The sequence below is a fragment of the Mustela lutreola genome, chromosome 8 (genome assembly GCF_030435805.1).
Source record: "Mustela lutreola isolate mMusLut2 chromosome 8, mMusLut2.pri, whole genome shotgun sequence".
In the NCBI taxonomy this organism is placed as follows: domain Eukaryota; kingdom Metazoa; phylum Chordata; class Mammalia; order Carnivora; family Mustelidae; genus Mustela; species Mustela lutreola.
This window is the reverse complement of record NC_081297.1, coordinates 141,959,530-141,979,016: the sequence shown is the minus strand read 5'-3', so window position 1 is coordinate 141,979,016 and position 19,487 is coordinate 141,959,530. Positions and strand designations below refer to the sequence as shown.

At 42.7% G+C, this 19,487-nt stretch overlaps 2 protein-coding genes across 6 annotated transcripts in view; both read left to right on the top strand.

The window, feature by feature from the left end:
• Window positions 1–4,178, top strand: part of FAM227A (family with sequence similarity 227 member A) — an 82,136-nt gene extending 77,958 nt beyond the window's left edge. For all 4 annotated transcript variants that reach the window (XM_059186984.1, XM_059186983.1, XM_059186986.1 and 1 more), the window contains one exon: window positions 3,505–4,178. In XM_059186984.1, the coding sequence (XP_059042967.1) occupies window positions 3,505–3,523 (19 nt within the window). In that variant the 3' untranslated portion in view covers window positions 3,524–4,178. The remainder of the gene's footprint in view (window positions 1–3,504) is intronic.
• A 5,965-nt stretch (window positions 4,179–10,143) lies between these two features.
• DMC1 (DNA meiotic recombinase 1) overlaps window positions 10,144–19,487 on the top strand; it is a 47,911-nt gene continuing 38,567 nt past the window's right edge. The window contains exons 1-5 of one of the 2 annotated variants that reach the window (XR_009356959.1): window positions 10,144–10,369; window positions 11,751–11,834; window positions 12,615–12,659; window positions 13,592–13,738; window positions 16,669–16,751. Coding sequence is in view for 1 of the 2 variants with exons in the window: in XM_059186987.1 (XP_059042970.1) it covers window positions 11,784–11,834; window positions 12,615–12,659; window positions 13,592–13,738; window positions 16,669–16,751 (326 nt within the window). In the remaining variant the exon portion in view is untranslated. The remainder of the gene's footprint in view (window positions 10,370–11,750; window positions 11,835–12,614; window positions 12,660–13,591; window positions 13,739–16,668; window positions 16,752–19,487) is intronic. The other variant, XM_059186987.1, reaches the window with a different exon arrangement.

The following is a 19,487-nucleotide window of genomic DNA, read 5'->3' as shown; positions in this document are numbered from 1 at the left end:
GAAACAGTAGGCTCTACAAATAGAGTAGACTTTATTCTAAAAAGATCTGGGTTTTGAATCTTTGCTCTGCTCCTTCTGCAACCTCAGGTCAAGAACCTTTGTCCTCTGGGCCTGTTTCATTGGCCCTAAAAGATGTGGATGGTGTGGAGAGCTCAGCTATAAAAAGAACCTGCCGTAGAACCCGACAGTTACTAATAGTCGTCGTATCATTGTTTCATAAAGCTTCCTACCTTCCCTTATCCACAACATCTTTGAACATGCCTGTTTGAGACCACTGGTCTACCCCAGCCCAGAAGGACTCCCAGGCTTTCTGGGCCCTGGACCAACTGAGTTCTTAGCTCTTAGGACAGTCCCCTAAGCCACCCCTGGGCACTGAAATGGTGAAGCTCCAGAAAACACAAATTCTTAACTTGCAAAGAAGAGCCTCCAAGCTCCAAGATTCTCACATTTTTAAAAAAGATTTTATTTATTTGAGAGGGAGAGAGCAAGAGAGCACAAACAGGGGGAGAGGCAGAGAGAGAAACAGACTTCCCGCTGAGCAGGGAGCCTGATGTGGGACTTGATCCCAGGACCCCGGGATCATGACCTGAGCCAAAGGCAGATGCTTAACTGAATGAGCCACCTAGGCGACCCTATGATTTCACATTAAGAGAGGGCACACACAGGATCCAAAAATGTCTCCCCAGACACTTGTTTCAGAAATCACTAAGGACTGGCCACCCCAGAATTTTCAGAGCCTAAGGAAGAGCAGACCCGTTCCCCCTATTACAAATACTAGAAGGGGAATTGAATGAAGTTGTTTTGGCCCTGTGCTAGGCATGTTCCATTGTCCCATTCAAGTCTAGGTAAATTTTCTTTTCCTATTTTTCAAAGGAGGCAGCTAAGGCTTGCATGAGTCGAGGCCCAGGTTCCTCATGGAACAGTTCCAACTGTACATTGGACCATTCTGTACTGGGAGGTTTGAGGCAGACCCAATTTGGAGAAAGCATCTAGCCATTATTTTATAGGATTACTGCTCTAGGGTGGAGGAAGAGGTAGGCAGACCATTTTCCTGAGCTCAGAGCCTTGAATCTCCCATGTGTTGGGGGCAGGACTGCCAGAAGTCATAGTACTCTTTGCAGAAACCCATCAAAATATCACCGCTTTAAATTCTGCCACCCAAATAAAGTACTATTGAATAGCATAAAATATAGAATTTCAGTATATCTGAAAACTTTGGTATCTTAAAGTAACATATAATATGTTAAGAAATTATAACTTTTTACAGGTTATTTTTTCTTTTTTTTTTTTAGTTTAATTTTTTTTCTTAATTTTAACTTTTACTTATTCATTCATTTTATCACTTTGAGCAAGGGCACCCAACGGAGTCATGCCAGCTAGATATTACTCTCTTCTAAGCATGGTCTGTGTATGCTTTAAATCCCACAACACTCCTATAAATTCTGGGGTGGTGTTGTCCTCATTTTATAACTGAGGCCAGAGAGGTTTAGTGATTACTGCCCAAGCTCTCACCTTTGGTAGACGGAAGAGCCAGGATTTCAAACCCGCAGCCAGACTCTAGGGCCTGCCCTACAGCCTATTTCTAAGAGAAGTGTTAAGAAGTAAGCTTAATATGAAGGCAAGTTTTATCAGTCTATTTTTTTCCCTTTGATTAGAGAAATAGCCACTGTGACTGGCATATAGCCGCATGGTTTTCAGCCCCACTGGTTTGGGCTGTGGAATCTCTCAGGTTAAGAGAGGCTTGTACATACTGTTGTTTCTGACCTTCTAATGTTTCAGAATGGAAGAAGAATGCCACTAATTCATTTCACTTTAATAAGTATTCATTGCTCTGTCCTCTTTCTTAAATATCCTTTAGCCACTTTTTCATCTGGCCAACTCCTACCCGACCGTTAAAACCCAGCATGGGGGCATCACTACCTCCAGGAAGTCTCCCCAAACTGCCCTAGTGACTTTCTACTTTGTGTTCTCTGCTTTTCTAAGTTTGCTTCCCTGAATATGACTGACTTTAGTGATGGACTTGTCTATCTTGCTCTTTGTGCTAGAAGTCTCCCAAGTTCAAGGACCTTGTCTAATTCAGCATTGAATCTTTTGTACCTGTTCCTATGGCTTGCTCATAGTAAGGATTCAGTAAATTTTTGGTGAAGGCATTAGTGATTAGCTAATGTGTGTTTAGCATTCTGCTTCAGTTCATTGCTTATACAAAAATTGATCACATTTTAGAACTTTGCCTCTCTATACCCATGAAGTTGAATAAATCCTCTTAAATCCTCTTAAATTTCTTTTGCTTATATTTGAATTAAAATAATTCATATTCATCCTTTAAAAATTAAATAGAGAGGCAACTCTGGGGTCAGATCACCTGGGTGTCAATCCCAGCTCCTTGACCTATGACTGACTAACTCTGTGACCTTGAGCCTTACTTAATTAACTTCGCTGTGTCTCAAATTTCTTCGTTTGTAAAATGGGAATGATAATGGTATATATAGCGTAAGAATTTAATTGGTTAACATTTGTAAAGCATTGTGAACAGTGCCTGATTTAAGTAATATATAAGATGCCCATTAAATTAACTGACTGATGGGCACCTGGGTGGCTCAGTTGGTTGGCCATCTGTCTCTTGATTTCAGCTCAGGTCATGATCTCAGGGTCCTGGGATGGAGCCCCTCATTGGGCTCTCTGCTCAGCAGGGAGCCTGCTTCCTCCTCCTCTCTCTGCCTACTTGTGATCGCTCTCTCTCTGTCAAATAAATAAATAAAATATTTAGAAATAAATAAAATTTAAAAATTAACTGATTAACTATGAAAAGCATAATGTAAGTACTTATTAAATTAATCAGTTAATAGTTGGACAAAGCTCATTACAAAAGATTGCACTCCTCTGGATCTGCTTTCCATTCCCCGGCAACACATTTTCCACTTTCTTCACTGATTGTTTTGGTGTTTGTTTTCCTGTTCCGGTTGAAATACCATGGTGCTCTGGCTCCTTGATTTTTCACTGTTAGGCACTGTGCATTGAGTTCTCAGCAGGGAAGGGAAGGACTGGGCTCTCTCTCATATGCACATACCTCCTATCTCATCCTCTCAGTGTGTTTCTGTGGTGGTTTGGTGTGGATCGCTAATCAGCGTTGTTATACCATCAACACAATTGCCATGAGCCGTGGAGAGTGATGCAGTGATTTTTGTTTTCCTGTAGAACCTTCTGCTATCCCTGGACCTAAGTCTCTCTCTTTTTAATCTGCCTGTTTTCTTGCCTTTTTCTTTTGTCATGTTCGTATCACGATTTATCTCCAAATTTTCCCTGGGTTATACAAATCTGCCCCACCCTACATTCAGACACATTACATAGTCCGTCCATTTCACCTTCATTTCCCAGTCTTCTGACTAGTTTCACTCTGGGTGGTTGATTTTAGGCTGTATATAACCCTGCGGACTCACTTCCATTCTCTTCTTCACATAGGCCTTTTAATCTTTTTCTCTTTATATTTTTATGATTTATCTACAGGGAGGAAACCAAGAAGTGAAAACCAATGCAGAAAAGTGAATCCAGCTTCCTTAACCCCTCACCTTCTAGCTCTCCTGGATGAACCCTTGTCCAAGAATGGGGACAACTATTGACTGAAGCCTGCCCACATTGTTGGGTCTCATCGAAAGCAGAAGCAACACAACAGTAATACCACAACACATGTAGTTGCTTCCAGTCCATGGGACAAAGAATATTAAAGTTCACTTCTACCCCTGGACAAAGTCAGGATTTAAGTTGAAGTTAAGTCACCTCATTCCCTCATGCATTCACTTACTAATTCTTTCACTCACTTACTAGTGGTAATACTATGGAAGATTTAATATTACTATATAACACAGTAATAGTAGTCATAGGAGACAGTTACTGAGTACTTATGATATGCTGAGTACTCTGGTAAGTCTGGCTTAGACATGATCTAGGTTAACCCTCCTAGTGGCTCCCCACAAGGTGAGTATTGTCACCTCCATCTCTCCTGGGAAGACACCGGGATTTGGAGGGGTTGCGCAAGCCCTCTAGATGTCTATTTTCTACCATGCCTGCAGCGGTCCCAGAGGGTACAGAGATGAATAAAGACACAGTACTTGGCCTTAAGGTGCACCACGGCCTGGAAGAGAGGGGGAAGGATATAGAAGCCAATAAATACATTAAGCTTTGCCAGAAATCTGTGTGGAATCCAAGAAAATCCAAATGGAAAGCGACTTCCCAAAGACTCAGAGGTGCAGGGGTGAGTATGTGGAAGGAGCTGGGCTGACGGGTGTGGCTTTTATCACTTGGTCCTGGTCTGTGTTATAGCAGTCTGCCTGCTATAGTTGGAAGAAAAGAAGCAGATGGCTATTTGCCTGAACCAAGAAGAAAATAAGTACCTTCTTGGGATCTCCAGTGTCGCCCACAGATAACATATAATCATTTGAATAGTCCTGGTAAAGGGATGGGAGAAGGGTGATAAGGAAAGAGTTCAAGCGTTGGCCCCCCAAAATTCAGGGCTTAGAGTCCCTACCCTGCCTCATGATAGATGTATGACGTTAGGCCTAGTAGCTGTGAAACTTGACCTTTTCTGAACTTGTTTTCTTGACTGCAGAAAGGGAATGCCTGCCTCACAGTAGTGTTGTGATCATTAAATGAGATAATTTATGCAACGTTCTCGGCACAGGGGTATTTCACTTGGCCATTGCTACCCGCTATTGTTGTCATTGCTGTTAATTTACACTTCTCCCGAAACCAGGACGTACGGAGCCCTTGCCATGTGCAAGGCGCCACATAAGATAACCAGAGGTTTCTCACGCCTTCCCTTCCCACTCAAATTGCAGTTAGCCCTTTATTTACAGTTTCTCTAAGGAGCCATACTCTCTCCTATTGCTGAGTCTTTCCTCTACTTCTGTACCTGAAAATCCCTTTCCCTCCTCACTATGAAGTCCCAATAACACTCATTCCTACTCCACCTTCTGGACCCCACATAGGCATCCTCTCCTTCAGGAAGCCTTCCCTGATACACCGCCAACAAAGTTGGCACAGGGACCCCTCCTGTGCACTCCCACAGCCTTTCATGCCCCTCCATCATGGTAGCAGTTACCATAATGGGTGTAATCGCCTGTCAACCTGTCTGTTTCTACTAGCCCCCACCCAGAAGCTGTCCTGGTTTTCTGGACCCAGATTGTCTTATGGGACAATCCTTTGCACAGCTTGGGGCCAAGATCTCTGCACAGACCCCTTCCAGAAATTACTGAGGACTCCTAATCATTGGCCTCTCAGCAAATTCCAGATCAAAAGACCTGTCTCTGTTCTTTGTAAATATTAGAAGGGAAAATTATGGTGAAGGATACTTTGCCCTTTATAAGGGGAAGGGGGTAGATAGAGTGTTGCAGGGAACTAACATTTAAAAAGCATTTACTGTAAAACAAATGAGTAATTGTGTAATACTCCAATTCTGTCATTCCCAGTGTTGCTGAGAACCAGCACCCTCAGCACATTAAAGTAGAAGAGATGAAGGTAAAATCCTACTGTCCTGATTTTGAACTGATGATGAACTAAGGATGTATTTAATGTTTAAAAACAGTTGCCTGAGTAACCGAGAGGAGGGATGTCTAGAAAGGGGAGGGGAGGAGAGAATGGAAGGGTTTATAAAGAAGCCTGAAGAAGCTTTTGGGGTGATGGATATGTTCACTTCATTGTGGTGAAAGGTTCTCAGGAGTAGATACATTTTAAATAAATGCACTCTCTTGTATGTCACTTATACCTCAACCTATTTAAAACAGAACAAAAAACCTATTTCCTAACTCTATCCATTGAACTGACCTAGAAATAAAGACCGCAGTAGCAATGCCCCAGACCATGGACTTGAAACACTATTTGCACTAAAAGGATTCAGGGATCCTTGAAGAAATGGCTGGTTCCCCGTCTAGGGCAGGGAAATCATGAGATGAACACACAACCTCTTGCTACACTAGACAACAGAAAAGCTACTAAAGATAAGAGTCCTGTCCAAGAAAGTCATGAGCCAACTTGGGATCTCCTTGGCTAAAGATGGGATAATTTAGGGGTGCCTGCCGGCTCAGTCGGTAGAGTATGCAACTCTTGATCTCAGGGTCATGAGTTCAAGCCCCACATTGGGTGTGGTGCTTACTGAAAAAAAAAAAAAAAAAAAAGGTTGGGACAATTTAAGCATTGTAATTGAAGTACATCAAAAACATTTTCAGGGGCACCTGGGTGGCTCAGCGGGTTAAGCATCTGCCTTTGGCTCAGGTCATGATCTCAGGGTCCTGGGATCAAGCCCTGTGTTGGGCTCTTTGCTCGGTAGGGAGCCTGCTTCCCTTTCTCTCTCTGCCTGCCTCTCTGCCTACTTGTGATTGCTCTCTGTCAAATAAATAAAATCTTTAATTTTAAAAAAATCCACAAAAACATTTTCACTTAGATATTCATACTATTGCTTTAAAAAGATTAAATGGTCGCCATTGAAAGATACTAGGGAACCAATTCATTATTCTAAAATCTGGCAAAAGTCAGCATTTACCATGCCATTTCCATACAAACCTTATTACCAGCTAACCAAACAGTAGATGAGGGGAAGTTTCTCTTTTAGAAGTATTCCACTTAATAAATTAAAAAGGAACAGAATTAACTAATCTGTACGCCCAATGTGGGGCTCGAACTCACAAGCCCAAGATCAAGTCACTCGCTCCACTGACTGAGCCAGCAAGGCGCCCCTGAACTAAACACTTTTAAGCATATTTCCACATTATTTCCACATTATTGTCTTCTCACTATATTATTGTCTTCTCTGTGAGTGAGGTGCAGTTTTCCCCATTTTCAAAAGGTCTTTTTTTTTTTTAAGATAGATTTATTTGACAGAGAGCGATCACAAGTAGGCAGAGAGGCAGACAGAGAGAGGGAGAGGGAAGCAGGCTCCCTGCTGAGCAGAGAGCCCAACTCTAATGGGGGCTCCATCCCAGGTCCCTGGGATCATGACCGGAGCCGAAGGCAGAGGCTTTAACCCACTGAGCCACCCAGGCACCCCCCTGTCCTTCACTTTTGAGAGCTATTTTCCCCCTAGCACTTTTCCACCCCAGCAGAACCACTTGCATTTCCCTAAATAAGCCTCTGTGTTGCCTCTGCCTTTCCCAACCTGCCCAGCTGGCAAATCCTCCCTTGTCCTCGCAGCCCCAAATTAAGGGTCACCTCCTCTGGGAAGATCATGCGGTGAGACACCTACCTGTTACCCAAATGCACGTATAATCCCTCTTAACCTTGCCCTGTGTGTGATTATGTTTCAGTGTCTATCTCCCTTACTAGACTTATGGCTCTTGAAGGGCAGAGACCTGTCTTCATCTTCTTATCCAGCAGAAAGCTGGAATCAAGCTGTGCTTATTAATTTTTAAAGATTTTATTTTATTGAGAGAGAGAGAGAGCACAAGCAGGGGGAGAAAGAGAAACGGTGCTTGATCCCAGGACCCTGGGATCATGACCCAAGCCAAAGGCAAGACACTTAACTGACTGAACCACCCAGGCACACCATCAAGCTGTGTTTAGTAAATATTGGTTAAATAACTTGTCAGGGACATGCCTCTCTGGGCAGCTATGTGCTGAAGTTGCAAGTTTTTCAAATTTGGAAATATAAATAAATGAGAAAGCCCCCAAATGACTGGTGTGTGTGTGTGTGTGTGTGTGTGTTTCAGTGTAATTGCCTATAGTAATTGCCTATATACATACCAATCTATAGCCCCCATTAGGGTTTGTATCTTGTTGGTTGTTGAATCTCGGGTACATAACCCTTAGCACAGTGTCTGACAGATAGTAGGGATTCAATAAACATCTTTTGAACTGATTAAATTTGTTGAAGGGGAGATACCCAGTGAAATTCTTTTGTGTGTGATGATCTTTCATTCTTAAGTTCTCTACCAAACCATTTCTCATATTTGAGCTCTTGAAACTTCAAGAACATATAGTCACAGGCACCAGTCTGAGGAAACCCGACTGCAGACTGTGGGATCATATGACTTTATTTGATTATAAGGCGGTTGTCCACAGAGGGGCAGTAAAGTGTAATGGTTTAAAATTCAGGTACTCCCACTGCCTAGTTGTTTTCAGAATACCTAAAAATGAAACAAATTTTTAAAATTTTGTAGAGGATTTGTAGACTCACTGAAGGATTTGAGAAATTGGGAAAGCTGTTTCACACAATTACTAATTAGTTACTGATTGCTACAAAAGCTCTGGCTCCCCATACTCTATATCTAAAATAGGAAAGTAGCATTTTACAATGCAGAGTTGTTTTTTTTTTTTAAGTAGTCATTTTTATAAGTATTTTATGGCTTCTGAATTTTGTGTCATATTTTAAAAGATTTTTCTTATTCTGGGATAATTAAAAAATTGTCTCATTTTCTTCTAGCACTTTTGTTATTACATTCAGATTTAATCTATTGATCCATCTGGAATTTATCTTGGTATAAGGTGTGAAGTAGGGTTCCAATTTTATTTTTCTTCCAGATGGCTACCTAGTTGTTCCAACACCATTCCCTGAATTCATCATTTCCCCACTGATCTGAAATATCACCGTTGTCATATTCAGAATTTTTATATGATATGAAAGTCTAGTCTTTTTTTTTTTCTTATTTTTTTGGCCTGATTTGAGTGGATAAGTCTTCAAGTATACTTTTTAACTACCCATAGCTTTTGGGTTAAAAATTTTTTTAAGTTGCCTATAACCATCATTACCATATCCAAACACGATTTTTATCCTCATTTTATGAATTTGTCGTTCCCAAGCTCATTTCTGTTTCTTTAAGTGTAGTGCACACAACCTTCAAATATTATGAACATTTCTCTCTCCCAGCTGTCACTACACCAAACTACATATGTTAGATTTCCCTAAATCGTCTTGCTGTGCTCTTTGCAGCTCTTCCATACACTTGGGTGTCCTCACCTAATGAGCTGCTCGAAAGTTCTACAGTCATTAGGTGAGGTGTCAAGGGGAAGGCCTGTCACCTCTATCCAGTTCGTCCATCCCCAGACCGGGCACTGATTTCCATTTAACACGAAGGACAGGCTCTGTTTCTGGAAAGTAAGATCTTGAAGGAGCTACAGTAGTTATTTGTTGGCTTTTTAAACAATCCACTCTGAGGGGGGAAAAATGTCCTACAAAATGCCAACTGCTATTGTGGGAATTTTTTTTTTCTATTTATTCCAACAAAATGATTCAGACACTGAAGAAAAAGGGTCGTCCTGTACTAGGTCTTGAACTCCGAGAACTGTTTGCACAGACACCCATGCTAGCCTCCACCTCAACAGATGCTCTTTCAAATGTTTCATGACTCTCTCGTCAACAGTCAGTCTCCATTTAAGGGGAGCAGGATGACGCCGCCAGAGACGGCTGTGCTGGCAAGAAGGCGGGCCCCAAATTTCTATTTAAAAGCTGGACCAAAATATGCTTGGCTTCTGTTGTCTATTTAAAATTTCAAGTTCAGACGCAGAAAAATTACTCTCCATCCTGAATGGGCCCTGGGTGCCTCACTGCCAGAGAGCGAGCGGCTGCTGGTACGGGAGCCACAGAGAAGGGATAGAAATCAGCAATGCTGGGGTCTCAGTGAGGATCCCATATTCCACCTCCTGACCTGAGGGTCCCCAACAAGACAAGCATTTTGCGCGGCACCCGCCGCCACGTCAGCCACCTCCGCTGAGGGCCCGCTCCCCGCCTTGGTTGCCCACCTCACGACCCTTTCCCAGCGGCCTCTCTCCATTTCGAACAACCCCCACCTCAGGGCCTTCTTTCTCACAGCAGCCTGTCTTCACCTCAGCGCCCTCCTCAGTGCCCCCTAATTTCCACACGTCTCCTCAGGGTCCCCACCCTGGAGTCTTCTCCCCACTTCAGCATCTCCCTCAGCTCAATGGAGACCCCCAGCCTCTGCTCGTATCACGGTCCCTCTCCTCAAAACATTTCCTCTGCCTCAGAATCCCTCCCTCTCCCCATCGAGCGCTCCCGCGAGGTTCATGTGGAAGCGGCTCCTAGCGGCTGCTCCCCCATACCTACCCCACCGGTGCCTCGCCCCGCCTCCCTGCAAGCCCCGCCCCCGCCCCGCCCCGCCCCATATAGGCCCGCACTCTTGTTCCACGCCCCGTCTCTGTCTCAGCCCCACCATGTCCCGCCCCCACTGTGGACACGCCCCTGTGTCATCGCCCGGCCCCGCCCACGCTGGACCGGTGCCCAGACTCGTCCGTTGGCGCCAAACCTGCTGGTCAGTGATGCGAGGGCTCCCAGTCTCAGCGTTCTGGTTCGGGGTCAGAATCCCTGAGGACGGGAAAGCCCGGGTGGGGGGCGGAAGGGAGTGACCTTGAAAACTTCGCGGGACTGTAGGTACGAGCGGGGTCTGTGGCAAAAAGCGCGAGCGTGTGGAGAATGTGAGGGGAAAGCCAAGGCTTGCTTCCTTGGGTGGGGCTTGGTGGTCGTCGCTGGGCCCTGGGCTCGTGACTTTCTGCGTTCTGTCCGCACCCCCGGGAGGAAATCTCAGTGACCCCCGAAGGATTTCCAGCAGCATTATTTTAAAGCAAGTCGGACCTAAGTCTTCACTCAGCCTCCTCGGCCTCGTTTGGGGGGAACCGGGTGTCGGGAAGATGCCCATGGCGGCTCCCCAGCTGCGACGCCTGAAACCGAGGTGGCAGGGAGCCTGCTTTTAGGATCCAGCTCTAACCCCCATCCATGGCCTCTTGAGAAAGAACTCGCTTTCGTTTTATCAAGGCGAGAAGAAATGAAAGATTTTTTTCTTCCATGAGGGCAGTGTGGAATTTAGGGTCGTCCTGTATGTGTTTACCTGTCTGAGGGACAGTATTCCCGAAGATCCCATTCACGTCGTCTTCTCTTTGCCTCAGATTTTGTGCTGCTCAGCGGAATTAGCTGGCGGCAATCATACGTCTACCGTAGTAGTTGGTGTTCCTTCCCCTGGGCCCCAACCGTGACTTTGGTAGGAAGCGAGAAAACACAATAAACCAAGAAAACTGATTGCTTGGACCACATTGTATTCTATGGTCATGCCTTATAGATTCCCGAGATCTTAAAACAACTACTACAATGTTTAAGACTCCATTTATCTGCTTATTGGCCCTCATGTTATCATAATATTGGGTATCTACCATAATTTTAAATCTTAAAAAAAAATTGAGACCAGTAAATATTACAAAACAAAATAGAGCTAATGTCTTAAGAAACAAAGAAATATGTTGCAAGAGAGCCCATTCATAATTAGGAGGGCAGGAAGGCACTCATCGTATATGAGAAAGTTAAAATCTGTTGATTGAGGCTAGACTAAGTTCTAGGAGCCAGGAGAGATACAGGAAGAATGACATGAGGTCAAAATTCGTGTTGTTAACAAAATTGGTATTGTTAACATAAACGTGAAAGGTTAAACAGCAACATGGAATACTAAATAGTATTCCAAGACAACAAAAAAGATATTAGCAGTCATGATATCTGTGCTTTAGGAAATCAAAAGATGAGAAAAGTAACCAATTTTCAGGAAAAGGAGTAGAAACTAAGTTCCCCACCCTCACATACATACACCCACAAAAGAAACAATGTCACATGCCCTGCAAAAAGCAGATAGGCCAGCCCATTCATTCTAAATGAAATGTTTCTCTAATTCCTCTTCTGGTCCTTGGTGACTTTGAAATGAAATCAGGGAGGTCTCTGAGCAAAGGATTTTTATCTATGACTATTTCCTAAATAATATTTATTTTCTCAGAACTGATTATTTTTCTGCTGCTCACCTTTCACAATGAAGGAGGATCAAGTCGTGCTGGAAGAACCAGGATTCCAAGATGAAGAGGTATGGCTAGAATGCTGAAACATGGGTAGACGTTCAGTCATTCCACAAAAATGCTGCTCTGTTGGCTATTATTTTTAGAAACTAAGAGTGGAAAGAAAACATAGTTCTAGGGAGAGGCAATATTACAAATATGTAACGACTTGTTTGGCAAGGGGGTCTAAGATTAGCTACTTCGCAACTAGCATGAAAGTATTTTAATAACCGAACTGGTATGGCCATAATGGTATCAATCCATGCTGGTACTGAAGGAGTTCAAGGTCTGGTGGGGCAGAAAGTTGAGAAAACATAGTTTTAAAAGGGTTAACTGTTGGGGCAGCTGGGTGGCTCAGTGGTTTAAAGGCTCTGCCTTCTGCTCAGGTCATGATCCCAGGGTCCTGGGATGGAGCCCCACATCGGGCTCCCTGCTCAGCGGGGAGCCTGCTTCTCCCTCTCTGCCTGCCTCTCTGCGTACTTGTGATCTCTGTCTATCAAATAAATATATATATATTTTTAAAAAGTAAAGAGGTTAAATGTTCCACTCCTTTGGGTTAAGGTCTTAAAAATCTGGACAGGACACAACTAAAATACTGGGCTTCCCAGCCCTTTCAGTGTTGGTGCATCTTCTAAGTATATAACAATGTGTTTGAAAAAACATTATTGATCCCAACTCGCTCTGTCTAGGAAAGTGGAATTTGAGGCATTTTGGAGTGACTCATAATACTGAATTAACTCTTTAAAAGATATGATACAACTGGATATGAAGAATCAAAGCTCTTTTTTTTTCTGTTCCATCTCCTCCAGGAATCTTTGTTTCAAGACATTGACCTGTTACAAAAACATGGGATTGTAAGTATTTTTTCAATTTTCCATGTAAGTAATTTTTCAATGTGAAATTGTTCAATTCAGAGTTTCTCAGCCTTGACCCTACTGACATTTGGAAATGGGCAATTCCTAGTGGGCGGGGAGGGGACTTTCCTGTGCATTTGTTGAGTGTTTACAGCACCCCTGGCTCCTGACCCCTCATTAGATGCCAGTAACACCCCTCTTAGTTAGGACAACCAAAAACTTCTCCAGACGTTATCAGGTGTCCTAAGGGGGCATACTGTCCCCAGCCAAGAACCACTGGTCCAACTGGAGGCATTCAGAGCTACCCACCCCTGTCTTCATCAACAGAAAATTCAGTTCTGTGGCAGATGATCAGAGTAAATAATGTTGACTGAAATCAGACTTTAAGTAGATGCATTTCAGCAGCAGTTCACTGATAGTAAAACTTCCCTGACATTATCTTTTGAAGCCCTCACATTTAATCTCTTTCAGTTGGATTTAGAAAATAGGAGCAAGAGAAAATCCTAGTCCTTTGGTGATGTAGCTATTTGCATTTTCCAAGGATCGAGGGGGAAAAATTTTAATTTTAAAAGAACATAATCATAATGAAGTTCTCTAGAAGGAAAGAGATGAACTGAGTGGGCGAACGTGTGATACATTTGCTAGCTTTTCCACCAACAGACTTCTCTTTTGAATTCCTTGTTACATTGCCATGGTCTCACTAACATTCTTGGGAAATCAGGGCACAGCCAGAACATTTGGCAGCGTGCTGGATATGTTCTACTCAGATATTTCCAGAACATTTGGCTACATGGTGGGTGGGTTCCACCTGGCTGCTTGGATAAAATTGGCATCTTGGTGGAAAGAGATGGACTCAAAAGCACATGACATAGTATGGGAGCCTTGCAGGCTGGCATTTTATCAATCTGCTGCACCCATTCTTTTATTTACAGAACGTGGCTGACATTAAGAAACTGAAGTCCGTAGGAATCTGTACCATCAAAGGGATACAGATGACAACTAGAAGAGCACTATGCAATGTCAAAGGGCTCTCAGAAGCAAAAGTGGAAAAAATTAAAGAGGCAGCCAACAAACTCATTGTAAGCAAAATCAGTTTTTTTTGTTGTTTTAGCTTAGAAGGGTCTGTGAGGCTCTATAGCCTTTCTCATTGGACCTTAGACACTTCTCATGAACACCAGAAACTACTGTGGGGACCCCAAATTTCTGTAGATCACAATCTATTATACCCCCTCACATTAACTTTTTATCACTTCAGTTCAAAGCAACAACAATTAATTTTTGACAGACTGAGACAGGTATTAAGAGACTTGAATACTACTAAAAAGGTAATTATTTTTACCAAAAAATTTTTTTTGGTCTCCTTTTATATTTATTTTTCTCCCTTTCTGTTTCTCTGCCTTAACTCCTCCTTGTTTTCACTTTGTCACCTCAAATATTGTATCTTTGGTTGTTGCAAAGCACTAGCACCAAAGAAGTTGCTGTCTCCTGGTACAGGCCAATTAGTAAGAGAGAGAATCCGGTTAGAAAAAGACTAAGTGTGGGTCTGCATGTGTATGGTCGAGATAAATATGACCAAGAATATGGTCACTGAGGCAGACCAGCTAAAGCTGAACTGAACTCACACCTTGTTGCTGGCCCACACACACTGAGTGGCCCATACAACGAAGAGGCTCCAAGCAAAAACATGTCTTTGACTCAAGCTTTTGTGTTGTCCTTTTGGGGGATCTGTGGAGGCACTATCGCTGGAAACAGGAATGTGCAGAGTCACCAGTCTCTCTTTTTGCAGAAGAACAAGGCTCTCCATGTATGTCTACATATGTATGTAAGAGTCTCGTTCCCAGCAAGTCCTAGAAGCTCTCTTCATTGACAACCATTTGATTTGCTCACCCAGAGGCAGCTGAAGTGTGGCAGTGATGACAGCGGTGGTATGGTCCTGAACTTGGAGAGTGCCTAACTGAACTGCTCTGAACTGAGCTCAGCTGCTCTAACTTCTGAGTAAATTCAGACAGTATACCCACAGGCCAGCTCCACAACTGCCCTCAAGCAGTACCCAGAGTTTGCAAAACTTCCACGTTATAGCTCATAGGAATTAGTCTGATTTTCTTTGCAAATTAAATCCCATTATCAAAGAAAAGAATCCCTCTCCTTCTCAAGCATCCATTACTATATCCAGAGTCTGCATCCTATCTTAACTAAAGCTGTTTATTCTTAGAGAGAAAGAGATGGTTGGGGGGGGGGAAGGAAGTTAATTTCATAGTACAGTAGTTCCAAACATTGTTGTGTATCAGAATGACCTGGATTGGCTAATAAAGAACACATAGTCCCAGACTCATTGAAATAGGATAGGGCTTGGGTTTGGTTTGGGGTTTTTTTTGCTTTGTTTTGTTTAAGAGTTGTGATTTTAGGGCACCTGGGTGACTCAGTTATAGGGTGTCTGTCTTTGGCTCGGGTTGTGGTCCTGGGGTCCTGGGATCAAACCCAGTGTTGACCTCTCTGCTCTGCAGGGAGCCTGCTTCTCCCTCTCCCACTCCCCCTGCTTGTGTTCCCTCTCTCACTGTCTCTCTCTGTCAGATAAATAAAATAAAATAGTTGTGAGTTTAAACTTTTTATTTATTTATTTATTTTAGAGGATGGGGGAGGAGCAGAGGGAGAGGAAGAGAGAGAATCCCCAACAGGCTCCATGCCCAGCCCAGAGCCTGATGAAGGGCTTTCTCCCACAACTCTGAGATCATGACCTGAGCCAAAATCAAGAATCAAACACTCAACTGACTGAGCCATTAAGGTACCCCGGCCTGGGCTTTTTTTTTTAACACCCTCTTAAGTTCTCCAAAGTTTGAGAGCCACTGTCATAGTATAAAACAAAAAGGGAAATACATTAGGGGTACTTGGGTGGCTCAGTCAGTTAGGCGGCTGCCTTTGGCTCAGGTCATGATCCCCGGGTCCTGAGATTTAAGTCCTGCATCAGGCTCCCTGCTTAGTAGAGAGGCTGCTTCTCCCTCTTCCTCTGCCCCTCCCTGCTGCTTGTGCTCATGCCTCTCTCTCTCTCTCCCTCTCTCTCCATCTTAAATAAATAAAATCTCCTTATTTTAAGGGGAATACATTAGACCATGTCATGAGAGCACATCGGGCCTCTTCTTGCTAGTTAGGCTACTGCATCAGCTATAGCTCATTGATTTGTCAAATAAGTAGTATTTCTACCATTGCAATATATATTGTCTCATGAATAGTGAACACTGGAATTTTTGTGCTCCTTGAAACTTCCAGAGCGAGTGGAAAATGATGCTGTTCAATGAAATCAATTGAGTCATTCAGTAAAATACCATTCTGCTTTATGCCATAAATATACCTCATTTAAACTTTACAACTACCCTATGAGAGAGACACTATTCTTTTTGAAAAAAATTATTTTTATTAACATATAATGTATTATTTGCTCCAGGGGTACAGGTCTGTGAATCATCAGGCTTACACACTTCACGGCTCTCACCATATCATATACCATCCCCAATGTCCATAACCCAACCACCCTCTCCACACCCCCCTCCCCTCAGCAACCCTCAGTCTGTTTTGTAAGATTAAGAATCTCTTGTGGTTTGTCTCCCTCCCGATCCCATCTTGTTTCATTTTTTCTTCCCTACCCCCCAAACTGCCCACTCTGCCTCTCAAATTCCTCATATCAGGGAGAGCATATGATAACTGTCTTTCTCTGATTGACTTATCACGGTTCTTATCCTGATTTGGTCCAAACAAGGAAACTGAGGAACAGCACGATTAAGTAGGTTACCCCAAGTTGTACAACTAATAAGTATTAGACACTTATTTTGAACCTAGATAGAGTAGCTTCAGAGTCAGTTTTCTTAACCACAATCTTTTGCTGCCTTCAAAGACTAATGAACTGTAGCTCATATCAAATGATTACCCTGATAATCAAGTAGAGAGTTTTGGGCAGTGTTTGAAACGAAACTATCATCTTATACCCCTTTGAACCTTTCCTTTTGTCTTTTTGTAGGAGCCAGGATTCTTGACTGCCTTTGAGTACAGTGAGAAGAGAAAGATGGTTTTCCATATCACCACTGGGAGCCAGGAATTTGAGTGTGTACCTCATATTTTTTATGACCACTAGACACAATCTTTGGATTGTTGTATCTCTTTTCTTGAGTTTGTTAGAGATAGTTTCTTTTTCTGTAGTTTTTTTTCTTCCAAAAGTCTACTGAAGCAAACAAATTCCAGACAATTTGTAGAAGCAAGATTAAATTTGTTACAAGAAATCCAGACCCAAAATATAAGTAGTTTCTGAGTCAGCCTGTATTTTAAAAAACCGTCTTGAGAATCAGTTTAACTTTTCATTTTCTTTTCTCCTTGTTGATAAAGGAGATTCCACTTCACTTTTGGTTTCACTTAAAAATCAGTTGTTTATATTGAATATTTTAGAAGAAATAATCCAGTGGGTTTTTTTTCTCTTTAGCATCAACTGCTTTAACTTCCCTTTTTATTTACTGCCTCAAGATTCCTAAGACATAGTTATCATCTTCCTAATGCAAGTTGACTAAGTTGTGTTTTTATCCCCTTACCTTCCTAGGCAGAATTACTAGTTCATAGGTTAGACGAGTGGCCAAGAGCAATTTGAACAAAAGCAGTATTTCTACAAAGTATTCCTCAAAACCCTGTCCTCATAAGGTATTCCAAGAAAAAAGGATTTCATAGTCAAATATTGCTTCCAGTTGGATGTCTCCCAGGCAGTTCAGACTTCACAGGTCCAAATCCAAACTTCTGTTATCTGTCCCAGATCTGCACCTCCCAAAGCCTCCCTCCTCTCGGATTTGCCTCTTTTCTAATCCTCAGAACTAAAACCTTGATGTCATCCTTGGCACTTTTTTTTTTTTTTCATCTCACACCGTAACTCTTACTCATTAAGAGTGTGCTCTACCTTCTAAAACAAACCACCCAGTTTCTTCAACAAATAAATTACAAAGAATCAAAAAAACATATGCAGTCAAGGAGAAGACCTAGAGATTAAAAGAGATTTAAAAGATATATTACCTGGGGCACCTGGGTGGCTCAGTGGATTAAGGCCCCGCCTTCGGCTCAGGCCATGATCTCGGTGTCCTGGGATCAAGCCCCACATCAGGCCCTCTGCTCAGCAGGGAGCCTGCTTCCCCCTCTGTCTCTGCCTGCCTCTCTGCCTACTTGTGATCTCTCTCTCTGTCAAATAAAATAAATAAAATCTTTAAAAAAAATAAATAAAAATAAAAGACATATTACCTAATCCCCAATATGTAGTTTTCATTTGGATCCTGATTCAAGCACAGTATTAAAAAATAAGCTAAATACGAGATAGTTGGAAAATTGAACACCTACTGTATAGTTGCTATTAAGGAATTACTACTTGTTTAGGTAATAATGATGATACGATTATGTTTAAAATAAGAACATACGTCTTTTAGAGATACCTACTGAAATATTTAGGATGAATGATATGTTGTCCTGTATCTGCTTAAAATAACAGGAAAAGGGAAGGATGTAGTTGGAGGTTTATATGAAAAGAGATTGACCATGAGTTCATAGTTGATAACTGTTGAAGCTAAGTGAGAGGTACATGATGGCTTGTTATTTTTTTTTTAAGATTTTATTTACTTATTTGACAGAGAGAGATTACAAGTAAGCAGAGAGGCAGGCAGAGAGAGAGGAGGAAGCAGGCTCCCTGCTGAGCAGAGAGCCTGATGTGGGGCTCGATGCCAGGACCCTGGGATCATGACCTGAGCTGAAGGCAGAGGCTTTAATCCACTGCGCCACCTAGGTACCCCTCATTATTTTTTTTTTAAGATTTTATTTATTCATTTGACAGGCAGAGATCACAAAGTATGCAGAGAGTCAGGCAGAGAGAGAGGAAAGCAGGCTCCTTGCTGAGCAGAGAGCTCGATGTGGGGGCTCGATCCCAGGACCCTGAGATCATGACCTGAGCCAAAGGCAGAGGCTTAGCCCACTGAGCCACCCAGGTGCCCTTTGATGGCTCATTATTATAGTGTTTTGTCCATGTTAGTTTATGTTTGAAACCTTCCATTATAATGTTTATATCTTTTTCCTGTGTGTGTGTGTATAGAAAAAAAAGAGGAAATAAGAATTCAATCACTAGTTTAAATTACCTATTAACTTCACCTCTGGAGTAGTATAACTTCTAACCTCTCTCTTTTTCAGACCTTGCCCCTAGTATTTAGTCTTCACACAGGAGACAGAATGATCCCTTTAAAACTTAGGTCAGGGGCTCATTTGGTTGAGCCTCCAACTCTTGTTTTTGGCCCAGATCATGATCTCAGGGTCATGAGATTGAGCTCCGTGTTCTCAGCCTCTGTGCTCAGCGGGGAGTCTGCTTGGGATGCTCTCCCTCTGCCCCTCCCCCAACTCTCTTCAAACAAACAAACAAACACCAGTTAGGTCAGATCATGACATTTCTCTGCCCAAAACTACTCTAATGACTCCTCATTTCAGAGCAAAAGCCAAAATCCTCTCAAATCTAATCTCATCTTTTATCCTTTTTTCAGTTTGCTATGCACCACACTGACTTCTTTGCTATTTCTAGAACATGCCAGATACACTCCTGCGTCGGGGCTTTTGCCCTTACCATTTCTTCTGCTTGGAACACTTTTTCCTCCTATATCTACCTGGCTTGCTGTTATCTCTTTTAGATCTTGGCTAAAATATCTACTCAGTGAGGTCTTTTCTGGTCACTTTATTTAACTATTTAAACTCCCTGCCTTGGGGCGCCTGGGTGGCTCAGTGCATTAAAGCCTCTGCCTTTGGCTCAGGTCATGATCCCAGGGTCCTGGGATC